Source organism: Eucalyptus grandis, chromosome 9, assembly GCF_016545825.1.
Source record: "Eucalyptus grandis isolate ANBG69807.140 chromosome 9, ASM1654582v1, whole genome shotgun sequence".
Lineage (NCBI taxonomy): Eukaryota > Viridiplantae > Streptophyta > Magnoliopsida > Myrtales > Myrtaceae > Eucalyptus > Eucalyptus grandis.
Window position 1 is genome coordinate 23,431,114 of NC_052620.1, and position 16,261 is coordinate 23,447,374.

Sequence of the window (16,261 nt, forward strand, 5' to 3'; positions counted from 1 at the left end):
ATGCTATTCTACTCCAAGTTGAATCGGATTGTCTTCCGTTGGTCGAAACCATTAACGATCAGCAAGAGCCACCATGGGAGGTCCGAGCCTTGTTCGTTGAAGTTGCCGCACTCCTCCCTTGCTTCTCACATCTTCATATTAGGTTTTGCATATGGGAAGCTAATTTTGCTGCAGATTGGGCTGCTAAGGTCCATAGAAATGGCTCATTACATCCTAATTGGGCCACCTCTCCCCCCCCCCCTCCTTTCTTGGATTTGCTTTACTCAAACGCTTTAGTAGCGGGTTGTAATGTTCATTTCCATTGAATGTTATTTCCTTTTCGTCCAAAAAAAAAAAAAAAACCTTTTCTTTCTCCACGACGGCTGTTTTTCGTTTTCAATAATTTCAAAGGCTGGAAAATCACAGTAAGGACAAGGACAGTTGAAAAGAGTAGCACGCATGTCCTCTCCACGATACATTGCATGATGGCTTGGGCCAAAAGGGGACGGTTTGATGCCCGAAATGTATACGAGTAGGCGAAGATGTAACTTGGCCAAGAAGACATGGAGTAGATACTTGGGCTACCCTTTTTTTTTCCAAAGAATCGTGAAAAAGGTCACTTCGTTATATTTCAATTTGCTTTTCTCCCGTTGCAATGATGAAATTTTAGAAGGTAGCGCAAAGGTCAAAGAAAAGATGTCTATCTTGTGGAGTAAATATCTGGGTAAGTTGGCATTTACATTTGTTTTCCAAGAATACCCTTCTGTGTAGTTTTCTTTTGCTTCAATTAATACGACCTAATATCGAAACTATGGGGATCAGCAACAAAAGTATCATATCTTCAACTAAGAAAATTATCAAGAGTGAGCTTAAGTCTAAGCCAATCAATATATCTAATTAGATATATCTTTACTCAAAAAATTATTAAAAAGTTTAAGTTAATAAGTTATGAGCAAACTAGAATATATATTAATTGTTCTACTCCATATCAATTTTTCAATGTTGGACTTTTATAACACAATTCACATGTGTATTGCTATTCCTTACATGTGAGCTTAGTTTTACGTCTCCTTCCCATTTGTTCAAGTATCTTGATGTCTTAACCACATCTGTAAAGATCCATAATCATTTATTAAGATGCACAATAAAAGTCCAATATCTTTAGCTGGGAAACTTCAAAGAAAGAACTCAAGTCTTAATCCAGCAACTTATTTACTTAGACATCTTTACTCAAAAGTTTATGTTAATGACTTATAAGTTATGAACCAATTATGATATATATTAATAGTTCTACACTCACGTACATCTCAGCAAAAAAAAATTGATCTGACTAATTTATCTTCCTTGAAAAATATAAATCTCTTTGTCTACATGCAGTGGCTATGGCAAGCGTGACCCTTAAAAATACGCTAGGTGAAAGATACTGAAATTTGAACAATAAATCTATCACACTCCCAAAATAAACGTTAACGTGTTAAATTTCAGTTGCTGCGCTCTCTTTTTAGAGTAATACCTTTGTGAACTTTCAACGTTGAAATGGAAATTCGCGAGAACAGTCAAAACACGTCTCAATTGCCATCGGAGTCCAGCAAGAAAAGCAGGTTGGACAATTTTCCACAGTATGATCGATCAAGGATGGTTCTGCATTTATATTAATTTTCATCAGAATTTTTATTGGCATCAATGTCAATTCGCCCTTCTTCTCCTAAGCACCAATCACCATTTAAATACAATCACAGAAGACACTAACAAAGCAAACCAGTGGTCTTGCTGTGGGGAGCCGAAAGCATGAAACACTACCATTTCGTACTCGTACATGGCGCCGGCCATGGTGCGTGGAGCTGGTACAAGCTCAAGCATCGGCTTCAGTCGGCGGGCCACCACGTCACAGCACTCGACCTCGCTGCCTCTGGCACCAACACAAAGTCCATACACGATGTCCACACGTTCCGTGAGTACACCGAGCCACTGCCGGAGCTCCTGGCCTCACTCGGGGCGCACGAGAGGGCAATCCTCGTCGGCCACAGCTTGGGCGGCCTGAACTTGGCTCTCGCTGCAGGTTCCCAGACAAGATATCGGTAGCTGCTTTCCTGGCGGCTTTCATGCCAGACACCGCACATAGGCCGTCATAGGTGCTGGAAGAGGTAAATCTCTGCTGAACGCGCGTTAGATTCTCAAAATGAAGTCTTTCTTGCTTTTGGTTGAAGTGGACCTCTTCGCTTTCGATTTTGGATATTTTACTCTGTTTAAGTTGGAATTCATCCAAATAATCAACTCATATATGTCTCTACCCCTACATGCATGAGCTCATTTTTAATGGCTTTTGTCCCTTGCGATGGAAGTACTGCGCGGGGGCTCCGGAGGGAGCATGGTTCGACACCTTTTTCACGCCCATCGGAAAGCCTGACAAACCCTTGACGTCCATGTTCTTCGGTCCCCACTTCTTGTCATCCAAGCCCTACCAGTTGTCTCCTCTTGAGGTACGTTTTCACTTCCGTCCATTGGCATCAACGAAGCATATCTCCTCACGCTTTAAATGGTTTGACTTTAACTCAATTTACTCCAAAAGCTTAAGATGACATTACCTTGAAATGCAAATGACTCTACCGTAGAAACCACTTTATCGTGCCTCTTTGTTGAGGGTATCAATTGATGAACCTAGCCGATCATTTCATTGCAGTCCAATATTGTTTTTGATATGATCTCAGTCATGTTGTGAGTTTTATCCATTTGAGATTAGAAATTAGGTATGAACTTGTCCTATAGGACTTGAGGTTGGTTAAGAATTTTGTGGTTGGGAAATCCAATTCCCATATTTGATATGTGTAACGATTAAAAGGTCATTTGTTTCCTTTATATATCTTAGGTGATTTAGTAAATGCACATAATTATTATCTTCATTAGAATTCATAGCGGTTTTCTTGCACTTTTTAAGTTGCCCTTACTCTGATAAAACCCTCAAGCTCCCTCATCCATTTCTAGGCTATAAAAGGGGGATCGGGTTGCTTCACAATAAAATTCAAGAATACTAAGACTATTAGAATGATAACCACCATTTCACACATAACTTTTTAGTAATATTAGAACCTTAGATTTTTATGATTGTCAATTCTACATTCTTTCAATCGTCCATATGGTCCTTATAGAATCCTAATTGAAGATTTACAATTCATAAGTTGTGAAGATATTTAACAATATGATTTTTATCAAGTGTTGTGGCGAGTTGCCAATATCTTACAAGAACATAACTACCTTAGTGAGGTGTGTTCAGGATACTATATCAAAACCTTTAATAAGCTTGGAACGGGTCTGATAAAAAAACATTAAGTTAATAAGACGGGTTGGGTCAATATTAACTATTCCATACCCATCCTACTTCCATCTCTATTACAAACAAGACCTCGGTAGAAGTGGAAAAAACCGAACACCCAAAAAGAAAGCCCAAAATTTGCATTCCGATGTGAAGAAGATTTCAGCCTACGCGGTCCTTTTACATTATATAGTCTGAAATGAAGAACATGGTATGTTTGTAGAAAACACCAATGCATCACATGTAAACTTGATTGATGGCCAGGCGTGGTTGGATCTTCCCATGACCTAACGCCATATTTTGTGCCCAACTACACCTACACCTACGTGGGTGGGCCAAAGCATAAAAAGGAAATTGCTTGATAGGCTGGTATAATTTGTGCTTAGAACATTGTTAGCATTTTTTCATGGAAATGTTACATTTTCGAAGGATCTGGAGCTTGGTAAGATCTTGGTGAGGCCGGGTTTGTTGTTCTTGGAAGACCTGAGCACGTCAAGCAACTTCACCCGCGAAGGGTACGGGTCCACGACCCGGGTCTATGTGGTATCCAAACAAGATCTGGGGATGCCCCCGGAGTTCCAAAGGTGGATGATCGCAAGCGGCGGGGCGCACCACGTCGTGGAGGTGGACGGGGCGGATCACATGGCCATGCTTTCGAAGCCTCAGGAGATCTGTGATTGTCTGTTGGAGATTGGGGCCAAATACGAACGTGCCTAACATTTGCCGCGGCATTAGGGGGGTTTGGTTCTTCTCGATGGTTTGCAATTTCATTTGTCGGATTCTTGAGTTTGGTTTGCACTTCCCTTTCAGTTGTCGCGTTGATACGACCATCTTTTATCGTTTCGATTTGACTCGCAAGTAATCCAAATCCAGCAACAGTCCGACCCAACTAATTCAATTCCGACGAATGGGTTGTCCTCGGTTTTTTAGCGCCAGCGTCGCACTCAGCAGTCAATTCGTCATGTGAACTGTCCTTTTTTTTTTTTGGTCAGCACGTGAACTGTCTCGGTCACTCAACGAATGGGTTGTCTAGGTTTTTTAGCCTCAACGCGTACTCAGTTGTCAATTCGTCACGTAAACTGTCTGCATAGAGTAGTGGACAAAAGGAAAAGGAAAATGTGCGAACATCACCTTTTCAAGGAAAATGTGCGAACATCACCTTTTCAATTCCAACGAATGGGTTGTCTAGGTTTTTTAGCCTCAATGCATACTCATAAAAAGCATAGGAGCGGCGGGAGTGATGCGGCGGAAGGCGGAAACTTGGGCGCCGAAAAGCCGGCGCGGTCCGGTGTGGAAGAGGAGGAGGTGCTCCTAAGCGGCGACGACGGCGATGCCGGCGTCGCGTTGAGGAGCGAAGAGGAATCGGAGAGTAAATTGAGGGCGAGGGGTGGGCGACAGGTGATGAGGCGATCGAGCATGGTGGCGAAGCAAGTGATCAGCATCGAATCTGCTCTTGGCTTGGGGTTCGTCTCTCAGCTCTGGGTGGATACCCTCTCGGTAAGTGATGGAATTCTTCATCTTGGTTCGTGTAGCAAAACCTCGCGTGCCTGCAGAATATTGTCCATTGAAAAATTTAGGTGGGTTGTGCTGTAACAGGTGACTTTGAACGGTAACGAAGGCTTAAAAGTGTTGTCCTTATAACAACTCCTGGAGTTTACTAGTATTCGTCTTGGTTCTTGTAGTTTTCTGTTGTCTGTTGTGGGAAGCAAAAGTCGAAGTTATCTCTAGAAGTGTCGACGCTTTCTGGGTAAGGTTCCGTCCGACCACCCCATCTGTCTCGATCGCGCTCGACACTTGGCCGTCCTTCTTCGTTTGGTTCTCTCGTCGTTGCTGCGTGCTGTTTCCGTTTTAGTTTGATTCCCTGGTCAATTTGGTCGCTGCGCTGCGGGCTCTTGTTGTGAACTTGATCGTGCTTGCGCGCGTTGACTTCAGCGGGTCTTGAGTTGGGGTTGGAGTGTTGGAGTGGGGGGCGTGGCGGTTCTGGTTCTGCATGTCATCCGGTCAGTCAAACCTCTTTCGACCGTGTGGTCTAGATCGTTCTTGATCGCCTCGTGAAGTTCTTCGTTGGAATTCCTTGCTGTATTGATGGCTGAATTAGAAGTGGCAGGACCCGTTTTGCCCTTTCTTGAACCGTCAATACTGTTCTAAGCACGACAGGAGGTGGTGTGAGTTCGTTGTGTGTATTTGTTAACTGAATCGGGAATACTTCCTTTATTCTAATCTTACTGTCTGCAAAATTTAAATGCTTTCCTGCTGGAAAATGAACCTTTGGTTTTGGAGCTTTTACATAAGATGGCATCTCAGTTCAGCGCTTTTTTTGGGTTTTGTGGAACGTACATCGTGTGAGGCCTAACCTGACTAAGTGACTATATTGGAGATTGGGTGCTGAAAGGAGGATTGTTGAATGGGTTTCACTGTTGACGTTTGTCTGAACTGCTGTCTGGTTTGTTTCCTTGGGGAGGTAATTGCTGATGGCCACAGACTAAGATATGCTAGAGATTCTTCTTTTACTCAAAATGGGTATGTCAATAAATGTTCTTCAATGCTTGTGTATTAATTCGTTGGGATGCCAAGAAGTTTTTGAAGCCTCTAGTTTCTCTTTTTGATTTTGACTATGTTTCATCACAGTATAGAGTGGACCTTTTAGATTAGCAAAACCTTAGTCTTATCTGAGAGGGGTGATGGTTGTCAAACTTGCAATCTCAAACGAGTGACGTGTGTTAATATTGGTAGAAAAGTTGTACTTTTGAATCATGCTAACTGCTAATTAAACCTCCTCTTTGGCTATGTAATTGTTTCAATTTGACTTGCAGCAGGCCTCTTGATTTTGTGTGAAGCTTGTGCTTCATAATTGAAGTCAATAAAAGGAAAGCAATTAGAATCATGCAACTGTATCATCACCCATATTCATTGGACAGCCAAAAGGTAAGGCTGGCTTTGGAAGAGAAGGGCATTGATTACACATCCTTCCATATGAATCCGATAACAGGCAAAAATTTGAGGCCTTCCTTCTTCAGAATGAACCCGACTGCAAAACTCCCCGTTTTCCAGAATGGTTCGCATGTCATCTTTAATACTATTGAAATCATTCAGTAAGTCTCATCCTATTCTTACAGCATACTTGTTCTTCTTTTTGATATGGTTATGACGGATGTTTGTTTGATCTAATTTTCAACTGTTTTGGCATGTGATAATGAGAAATATCAGCTTCTCTAGCTAAGTATGCCAAATAAAAGTATTTCTGGATTTCTGAGTAACTGAATGTATCTGTTGACAGGATGGGGTATTGTGCTCTATTATGTACCATATTCTTTGCAGATTTATTCTGTCTGTCTGTCTTCATTCTCTTCTTTTGTGGAAGTTTATAATGCTTTAGAAATTTACAGGTATATAGAGAATTGCAGTTGTCTCTGTTAATAATGATAGCATCGCCTTCAGCAGTGATGAGGTCATTCAATGGATGCATAAAATACAGGAGTGGAATCCAAAGTTTTTCACATTATCCCACGTCCCTGAGAAGTATCGGCAAGCAGTGTCCAAGTTTTTTAGGAGAGTCTTGATTGCTCGGATGGCCGAGTCACCTGACCTGGCAAGTTCCTACCACCGCAAGCTAAAAGAGGCATATCACACCGAAGAGAAGCTGAGAGACCCAGAGGTTGTAAGGCGGAGCAAGGAACATCTAATCAGACTTCTCGATGAAATTGAGGACAGTTTGAGCAAGACTTATATTGCAGGGGAAGAGTTCAGCATGGCAGACAGGTTGAGCAAGACGGCTTACATTGCAGGGGAAGAGTTCAGCATGGCAGACGTAATGTTCATTCCGGTGCTAGCTCGTTTGGCACTCTTGAATTTGGAAGACGAGTATATAAACAGCAGGCCAAACATGGCCAAATACTGGAGTTTGGTTCAGCAAAGGCCTTCCTACAAAAAAGTGATAGGAAGATACTTTGGCGGCTGGAGGAAGTACAGGACCCTGGCTAAAACTTGGTGCTTCATTCGGCTGAGGAACACGCTGAAGAAGTATTAACTTCTTGACGCTGTAGGAATATCTCAAAACTGTAAAAGGAGGGTGGGGAAAGTTTTGGCTGTGAAAAGTCTTTAGGCAAAATTTACCTTTTGAATTGCTGTAAATAGGTTCTGTAGTGTTTCCTCTCTTAGTGTTGAAAGAGCAGGCAGTTGAATTTTTCATGTACTGGACTGCTTTCTGTTCTGTATTCCCTTTAAGGTTGAAATAATTATGTAGAAAACAAGCATGTTATGAAAATAAAAAATTGTAAAGGTTCGATTATTTTGATTGCAAGCAGTGAACTTCATTGAGTTTGCAGTCTTAGAGCACAGTTCATCCGTATTCTACGAAATATGCTATATGATCATGCTAAAAATGTTTGTCTTCACTAACCATGAACAAAATAAAATTAATGAGCATTTCATAAGAATTAGAATTCAATATCAATTTTAAACTTTATTAAAAAAATTTTAAAAATAAAAATAAAAAATAAAACAGAAATTTTTGTCGTTTACCAAACGTGTTTATTCGTTTTTCTATTCTAGGAACAGAAATTGACTGCGACCAAACATGTTTCTGTTTTTTTTTATTCCAAGAACAGTTTTTTTACACTTACCAAACGCGTTCTTTTGTTCGTAAACTGCATTAGAATGTAAACACTTTTTGCTTTTGCATTAAAGTTCCGAACAAAAAGAAACAAAAGTGTTTCCATGCGCACCCTAAGTAACACCGACATGTGATACGGACACGTAACACAACATGACATAAGATACCGATATATTATTTTTGAAAAATAAATAATTTCAGTATGTTGGGATTACGTTAAATATTAAATAAATATTTTTTATTTTTAATTAATTTGATTCGAATTTACAAATAAATAATAATAAAGAGTTTGTAATGAATTTATACTAATAATATTAATAAATCTATTTATAGAAAATTCGAAAGATATATTTATAATTAATGTGTAATTATATTTGAAAACATGTTTCTAACTTTAATAAAAATTATTAATGAAAGTAACGACTAACAAAAGATTAGAATCAATTTATTTATATAAGTCTATTATATTCTATAACGATTAAATTTATTATTATTTAATATTCAGTATTTTAATGTTTTGAAATCACTTTTTTTCTAACAAAAAGAAGTGCCTCCAACGCACCGAACCCCCTAACAAAAACCGCCAACCCCAAAACCCCTGACAAAAACCGCCATCCCTCCAAAACCCCTCTCTCAGACACAAAAACCCCCCTCACAGAAACCACCGTCCCCCGAAACCCCTCCCCCACACACAAAAACCGCCATCCCACCCCACCACCAAACACCCCGCCCCCGCCCCCCGCCCCCGGTTTCCCCTCATTTCTTTCTCCCATCAGCCGTCAGGGCTGTCATTTCCCTCAAAATTAAAATCATCCTCTCAAGCCATCCCTCCGCACCAAAATCCCCATTTTAATTTTTTTTTTCATCTACTCTTCTTGTTATAAGTTAAAACCCTCCTCCGCAGCCTCCACTTCTTCCTCCTCACTCGATTCTCTTCATCTCTCTCTCTCAATCACCTCATCGCAATCGCTTGCCGCCGCGGCTACAGCCCTCCCTCCTTCATAGCTGTAGCTGCAGCCTTCGGTCCTCCATCGCGTATCGCAGTTGTGGCCCTCCTCCTTGCAGTTGTGGCCACACCATCACCTCCGCAGCCTCACCTATGCACCCTCGCCCTTGCATCCACCTTCCATCACCTTCTTTAACAATTTTCTCTACCTCAGAACTGCCCTTGAACATGCTTCTCACAATTTCTGGACACGCGAGGTGAAGCATGTCAAAAAAAGTTGACTGCGTGTCGAATTTTTCGACACATGTTGACCGCGTGTCTGAACGTGTACAAGCATATCTAAATGTGTCGGACACGTGTCGAGGTGTCCAATATGACAAAGAAGCTCCTAAAACGTGTCCGTGCATCATAGTATACGAGTAGGCGAAGATGTAACTTGGCCAAGAAGACATGGAGTAGATACTGGGGCTACCCTTCTTCTTCTTTTTTCCCAAAGTATCGTGAAAAAGGTTGCTTCGTTATATTTCAATTTGCTTTTCTCATGTTGCAATGATGAAATTTTAGAAGGTAGTACAAAGGTCGGAGAAAAGATATCTATCTTGTGGAGTACATATCTGGGTAAGGTGGCATTTACATTTGTTTTCCAAGAATACCCTTCTATGTAGTTTTCTTTTGTTTCATTTAATACAGCCTAATATTGAAACTATGGGATCAGGAGCAAAAGTATCATATCTTAAACTGAGAAAATTATCAAGAGTGAGCTTAAGTTTAAGCCCATCAATATATCTAATTAGATATATTTTTACTCAAAAATTTATTAAAAAGTTTAAGTTAAAAAATTATGAGCAAACTAGAATATATATTAACTTTTCTACTCCATATCAATTTTTCAATGTTGGACTTTTATAACACAATTCACACGTGTATTGCTATCCCTCACATGCGAGCTCAATTTTACATCTCCTTCCCATTTGTTCAAGTATCTTGATGTCTTAACCACATCTGTAAAGATCCATAATCATTTATTAGGATGCACAATAAAAGTCCAATATCTTTAGCCGGGAAATTTCAAAGAGAGGACTCAAGTCTTAATCCGGCAACTTATTTATTTAGACACCTTTACTCAAAAGTTTATGTTAATGATTTATAAGTTATGAACCAATTATGATATATATTAATAGTTCTATACTCACAGTTCTATACTCACGTACATCTTTCCAGAAACTTTTTGATCTGACTAATTCATCTTCCTTGAAAAACATAAATCTCTTTGTCTACATGCAGTGCTATAGAAAGCGTGACCCTTAAAAATACGCTAGGTGAAAGATACTGAAATTTGAACAATAAATCTATCACACTCCCAAAATAAACGTTAACGTGTTAAATTTCAGTTGCTGCGCTCTCTTTTTAGAGTAATACCTTTGTGAACTTTCAACGTTGAAATGGAAGTTCGCGAGAACAGTCAAAACACGTCTCAATTGCCATCGGAGTCCAGCAATAAATTTTCAAGAGCGACAAAAAGAAAAGCAGGTAGGACAATTTTCCACAGTATGATCGATCAAGGAAGGTTCTGCATTTATATTAATTTTCATCAGAATTTTTATTGGCAACAATGTCAATTCGTCCTTCTCCTCCTAAGCACCAATCATCATTTAAATACAATCACAGAAGACACTAACAAAGCAAACCCAGTGGTCTTGCTGTGGGGAGCCGGAAGCATGAAACACTACCATTTCATACTCGTACATGGCGCCGGCCACGGCGCGTGGAGCTGGTACAAGCTCAAGCATCGGCTCGAGTCGGCCGGCCACCGCGTCACAGCGCTTGACCTCGCTGCCTCTGGCACCAACACAAAGTCCATACACCATGTCCACGCGTTCCGCGAGTACACCGAGCCACTGCTGGAGCTCCTGGCCTCACTCGGGGCGCACGAGAGGGCAATCCTCGTCGGCCACAGCTTGGGCGGCTTGAACTTGGCTCTCGCTGCCGACAGGTTCCCAGACAAGATATCGGTAGCTGTTTTCCTGGCGGCTTTCATGCCAGACACCGCACATAGGCCGTCATACGTGCTGGAAGAGGTAAATCTCTGCTGAACGCGCGTTAGATTCTCAAAATAAAGTCGTCTTTCTTGCTTTTGGTTGAAGTGGACCTTTTCCCTTTCGATTTTGGAGATTTTACTCTGTTTAAGTTGGAATTCATCCAAATAATCAACTCATATATGTCTCTAACCCTACATGCATGAGCTCATTTTTAATGGCTTTTGTCCCTTGCGATGGAAGTATTGCGCGAGGGCTCCGGAGGGAGCATGGTTAGACACTTTTTTCACGCCCATCGGAAAGCCTGACAAACCCTTGACGTCCATGTTCTTCGGCCCCGACTTCTTGTCATCCAAGCTCTACCAGTTGTCTCCTCTTGAGGTACGTTTTCACTTCCGTCCATTGGCATCAACGAAGCATATCTCCTCACGCTTTAAATGGTTTGACTTTAACTCAATTTACTCCAAAATCTTGAGATGACATTACCTTGAAATGCTAGTGACTCCACTGTAAAAACTACTTTATCGTGTCCTTTTGTTGAGGGTATCAATTGATGAACCTAGCCGATCATTTCATTGCAGTGTAATTTCTTTTTGATATGATCTCGTCATTTTGTGAGTTTTATCCATTTGAGATTAGAAATTAGGTATGAACTCGTCCTATAGGACTTGAGATTGGTTAAGAATTTTGTGGTTGGAAAATCCAATGCCCATACTTGATACGTGTAACAATTAAAAGGTCATTTGTTTCCTTTATATATCTTAGGTGATTTAGTAAATACACATAATTATCATCTTCGTTAGAATTCACAGCGGTTTTCTTGCACTTTTAAAGTTGCCCTTACTCTGTTAAAATCCTCAAGCCCCCTCATCCATTTCTAGGCTATAAAAGGGGGATCAGGTTGCTTCACGATAAAATTCGAGAATACTAAGACTATTAGAATGATAACCACCATTTCACACATAACTTTTTAGTAATATTAGAACCTTAGATTTTTATGATTGTCAATTCTACATTCTTTCAATCGTCCATATGGTCCTTATAGAATCCTAATTGAAGATTTACAATTCATAAGTTGTGAAGATATTTAACAATATGATTTTTATAAAGTGTTGTGGCAAGTTGCCAATACCTTACAAGAACGTAACTACCTTAGTGAGGTGTGTTTAGAATACTATATCAAAACCCTTAATAAGCTTGGAACGGTTCTGATAAAAAAAACTTCAAGATAATGAGATGGGTTGGGTCAATATTAACTATTCCATACCCATCCTACTTCTGTCTCTATTACAAACATGACCATGGTAGAAGTGGAAAAAACCGAACACCCAAAAAGAAAGCCTAAAAATCACATTCCGATGTGAAGAAGATTTCAGCCTACGCGGTCCTTTTACATTATATAGTCTGAAATGAAGAACATCGTATGTTTGTAGAAAACACCAACGCATCACATGTAAACTTGATTGATGGCCAGGCGTGGTTGGATCTTCCCACGACCTAATGCCATATTTTGTGCCAAACTACACCTACACCTAAATGGGTGGGCCAAAGCATAAAAAGGAAATTGCTTGATAGGCTGGTATAATTTGTGCTTAGAACATTGTTAGCATTTTTTCATGGAAATGTTACATTTTCGAAGGATCTGGAGCTTGGTAAGATCTTGGTGAGGCCGGGTTCGTTGTTCTTGGAAGACCTGAGCACGTCAAGCAACTTCACCCGCGAAGGGTACGGGTCCACGACCCGGGTCTATGTGGTATCCAAACAAGATCTGGGGATGCCCCCGGAGTTCCAAAAGTGGATGATCGCAAGCAGCGGGGCGCACCACGTCGTGGAGGTGGACGGGGCGGATCACATGCCCATGCTCTCGAAGCCGCAGGAGATCTGTGATTGTCTGTTGGAGATTGGGGCCAAATACGAACATGCCTAACATTTGCCACGGCATTAGGGGGCTTTGGTTCTTCTCGATGGTTTGCAATTTCATTTGTCGGATTCTTGAGTTTGGTTTGTAATTCCTTTTCAGTTCTCGCGTCGAGGTAATCCAAATCCAGCAACAGTCCAACCCAACCATTTCAATTCCGGGTGTCCTCGGTTTTTTAGCCCCAGCGTCGCACTCATCAGTCAATTCGTCACGTGAACTGTCCTTTGTTTATTTTTTTTGGTCAGCACATGAACTGTCTCGGTCACTCAATGAATGGGTTGTCTAGGTTTTTTAGCCTCAACGCGTACTCAGCACTCAATTCGTTACGTAAACTATCTGCATAGAGTAGTGGACAAAAGGAAAAGGAAAATGTGCGAACATCACCTTTTGAATTCCGACAAATGGGTTGTCTAGGTTTTTTAGCCTCAACGCGTACTCGACAGTCAATTCGTTACTTGAACCGTCTGCATAGAGTAGTGGACAAAAGGAAAAGGAAAATGTGCGAACATTTTCATGATGATGGACGGAGGCTATATGGGCTTAGGTGGAAACCTTTTTTTACACTACTTTTACGTCCAAAAAAGATATACGTAAATTTATTATCTACCTAATGTTGATTTTCTTTTTTATTTCCTCAAGTAGCACAAGGTTTTACTAATTGTGGGATAGATGATAAAAGGACATCGTGTCTTGTAATCATCAATCACTATTTAGTGTGGTCCGTGAGACTTTTTATGGTTTTACTTCTTGAATTTTGTTCGAGTTCATAAGCAACGGTGGGGCGCACTGTCTATATTCATTTGTGTCAGTATACTGTTTTGTGTCATTGAGGCTTCCTTTGTTTGACCAAAAAAAAGAAAAATGCACGATTTACAATATATTTTGCTAAAAAATCATTTATATTATTTATAAAAATAAATAAGCGATAAATATTTTCATTATAAAGAAAACGTTTACAAATAAATTATTGTTGATGATGAAAAATAATTCAATGACCAATTAATTTAAGCTATATGAGTAATCATTTCTAGAAAAATATTTTTCAAATCATTCATTTTTTATTAAATAAAGAAAGTTCAAAACTTTCCAACAGATTTTTGTTCATGGTTCATTCCCTTGCAAATTTACTTAACAGAGAAAATATAAATTCAGCAGTTTGTTTAAAGCTCATGAAAGCTTATAACTGCCTTAAAAACGTGAACTCGGATAGATGCAAGCAACCGCTTATCCGTGCAATTTCTGCACCAAGGTCAAGCGGAGAGAAACCTGCCTACACGCTACAACCCTTGAATTGACTTTGACAACATTGTTAATCCATCAATAAATTAGGGGTGATTCGATAGAAAGGTATCTTTCGCCCGGGTATCCAGCATCAGTCAAAATTTTCGTGCCTCCAACTGTTGAAGCAAATGAAAATGAAGCAAGAGCGGGGTCAGATCTTCTGAACCTCAGGCTGTAAGTACTGTCGATCCTAAATGTAAATGAACATCTTCTTGTGCAGATGATTCGCCGCTTTCTTTTCAGGCGATGCTTCTCCAAATCCTGCAATGCAAGATCATGTAAAAATAAGTAAATATATATATACAGAGAGAGGGAGAAAGTATGTGAAATATTTTACCGGGGACGTACATCTTCAGGCAATGAAGGCGAGTTCAGCAAGTGGCCACTCGACAGGCGAAGAGAGGCTTTTCAGTGATAGAGGGAGAAGGGATTTCAGTCTCGTCTCGGCGGCTTCCTCCTTCGATCCATCTTGCAAGTGCAGGGTCACCCTTTTGGACATAATATGACGATTCCAGCGGCTTTTGTAACTTGGCGATGCCGATGGCTTTTTTCAAGGAAGATGCTTCGATCGGGTACTTCTTACGACCTCCACATTCACAATAAATTGATGGATAAGGCAGTGGATCACTCAGATCTGGACGGCGTCGGGGCTGCGGCAGAGCTGAATTGACCTCCAGATCTGGACCTTGGTCGACCCTCTCCCTCCGGAACTCACTCTCTCCGGCTCCGACCTTCTGCGGCCTCGGCTTCTTCCGCTCCAGCTAGATCTGGATCCTAGGGTTGGCCGGCTCTCGGACCTCTTCTGATGTCTCTTGGAGGAAGTGATCGGAGCTGGCTACCTCGGATCTCGGCCTGCTCGTCCCCGGGCCTCCCTGAAGTCTTTCGGGGAGGTTTGAAGCTTGCAGCCCTTGATCCTTCGCGGCGTCGGTGGCCCTTCTCTTCCTCTCCGATGCCCTATTTATAGGCGCGAAGGCCGGTCGACGGAGGCCTTGGCCGGCGGTCTTTGGCGCGCCGACCGGCCTCTCCCTCGACCGAACCGACGTCTCATCTCAGCACTAAAGGCGCGCATTGAAGGCGCCTGCGAGTCGTCCTCTCCTTCGGCGGCCTACCTCTATTCCTCTCTGTCGTAGGCCGTCTTTGAGCGCGTCGCCAGCCACTGCGCGTGAGATGCAGAGGCGAAGGAGGAAGAAGAAGACAGGAGGAAGAAGGAGAGAGGGGGGGGGCCTAAGCTGAAGGAAAAAAAAAAGGGCTGGGCCCTGGGGCCCGCGCGGGGAGAGAGGAAAGAAGGGGGCGGGGCGCGAAGGCCCAGTCTCGATGGGCTTTCTTTTTTGTTTGTTTTTGTTTTTTATTTATTTTTATTACTTATTATCCGAAAATAAAGATTAAAAAGGAAATTAAGGCCTAATTTAGCCTAATTAAAACTTAGGTGTCAACAATAGTGATCCATAAAAATAACATAATAGGAAAAGTCATCTATTATTTTCACTGAAATGTGACCCAAAACATCATTATAAATGAGTTCAAGAGTCGTTGGATAGACTATGTAGTAGTACCAAACAGAAGTTACTAGATTGACATGATTTGCACAAAAGTCTAGAATGTGACTTGGAAATAGAAGGAATTAACTTCAATTTTGAAAGAAACTCTAAAATCTTATGAGAGCAATGACCAAGATGTCGATGCCAATCACTAGAGGTTGCATAGACACCAATCATAGTGAAGGGTGGCATATGAGTCACATGGAGTGAAGATGGAAGTTCATAAGTATCATTGTTATTCAAGTCTCAATGGAGAGTTGCCCTTGTGCACAAATCCTTCACCAAAAGATGGTCAAGAAAAAATTCAATAGATGTTTGGTTAATCTTAGAAAAATTTAAAACATATATTAAGTGTTTACTAATATCAAGGACACACAAAACATCAGACAATGAATATGAAACTGGGGGTAGAGGCAAGGTGGGGCAAGGAAGTTTTGTTGAATATATGTGTATTATTTGCAAAATTTAGCCATCGCCATAACAATTTTGTTTGTGCCTTCATAATTTGGATGCAAAGAGAGATTTTCTAGATTTGAAGTCACATGATGAGATGCTCCAGAGCGCATGAACCATCCTTGCTCTGCTTGACGAGATAACACTATATTATTTTTGCACTAGGAGGAGAGAAGAAATATCGTTGA

The 16,261-nt window shown here is 41.0% G+C and overlaps 2 protein-coding genes, 1 long non-coding RNA gene and 1 pseudogene across 3 annotated transcripts; 3 read left to right on the top strand and 1 right to left on the bottom strand.

Moving 5' to 3' along the window:
* The first annotated feature begins 1,767 nt into the window (after window positions 1-1,767).
* On the top strand, window positions 1,768-4,006 carry LOC104420470 (annotated as a pseudogene).
* A 519-nt stretch (window positions 4,007-4,525) lies between these two features.
* On the top strand, window positions 4,526-7,586 carry LOC104414183 (glutathione S-transferase TCHQD). Its single transcript, XM_039302017.1, is given in 3 exon segments — window positions 4,526-4,786; window positions 6,106-6,384; window positions 6,677-7,586. Coding segments are annotated over 2 exon segments (852 nt in total). The 5' UTR covers window positions 4,526-4,786; window positions 6,106-6,172; the 3' UTR covers window positions 7,317-7,586.
* A 1,245-nt stretch (window positions 7,587-8,831) lies between these two features.
* LOC104418618 (salicylic acid-binding protein 2) lies at window positions 8,832-12,947 on the top strand. Its single transcript, XM_018862200.2, has 3 exons — window positions 8,832-10,925; window positions 11,127-11,264; window positions 12,523-12,947. The coding sequence occupies exons 1-3, from the start codon at window positions 10,290-10,292 to the stop codon at window positions 12,808-12,810; spliced, it is 1,062 nt and encodes a 353-aa protein (XP_018717745.2). The 5' UTR covers window positions 8,832-10,289; the 3' UTR covers window positions 12,811-12,947.
* A 1,145-nt stretch (window positions 12,948-14,092) lies between these two features.
* On the bottom strand, window positions 14,093-15,267 carry LOC120288198. The gene is made up of 2 exons (XR_005546497.1): window positions 14,431-15,267; window positions 14,093-14,343 (listed from the first exon to the last, which is right to left on the bottom strand). It is a non-coding gene; the product is annotated as an uncharacterized LOC120288198 (long non-coding RNA).
* Between the last annotated feature and the right edge of the window lie 994 nt (window positions 15,268-16,261).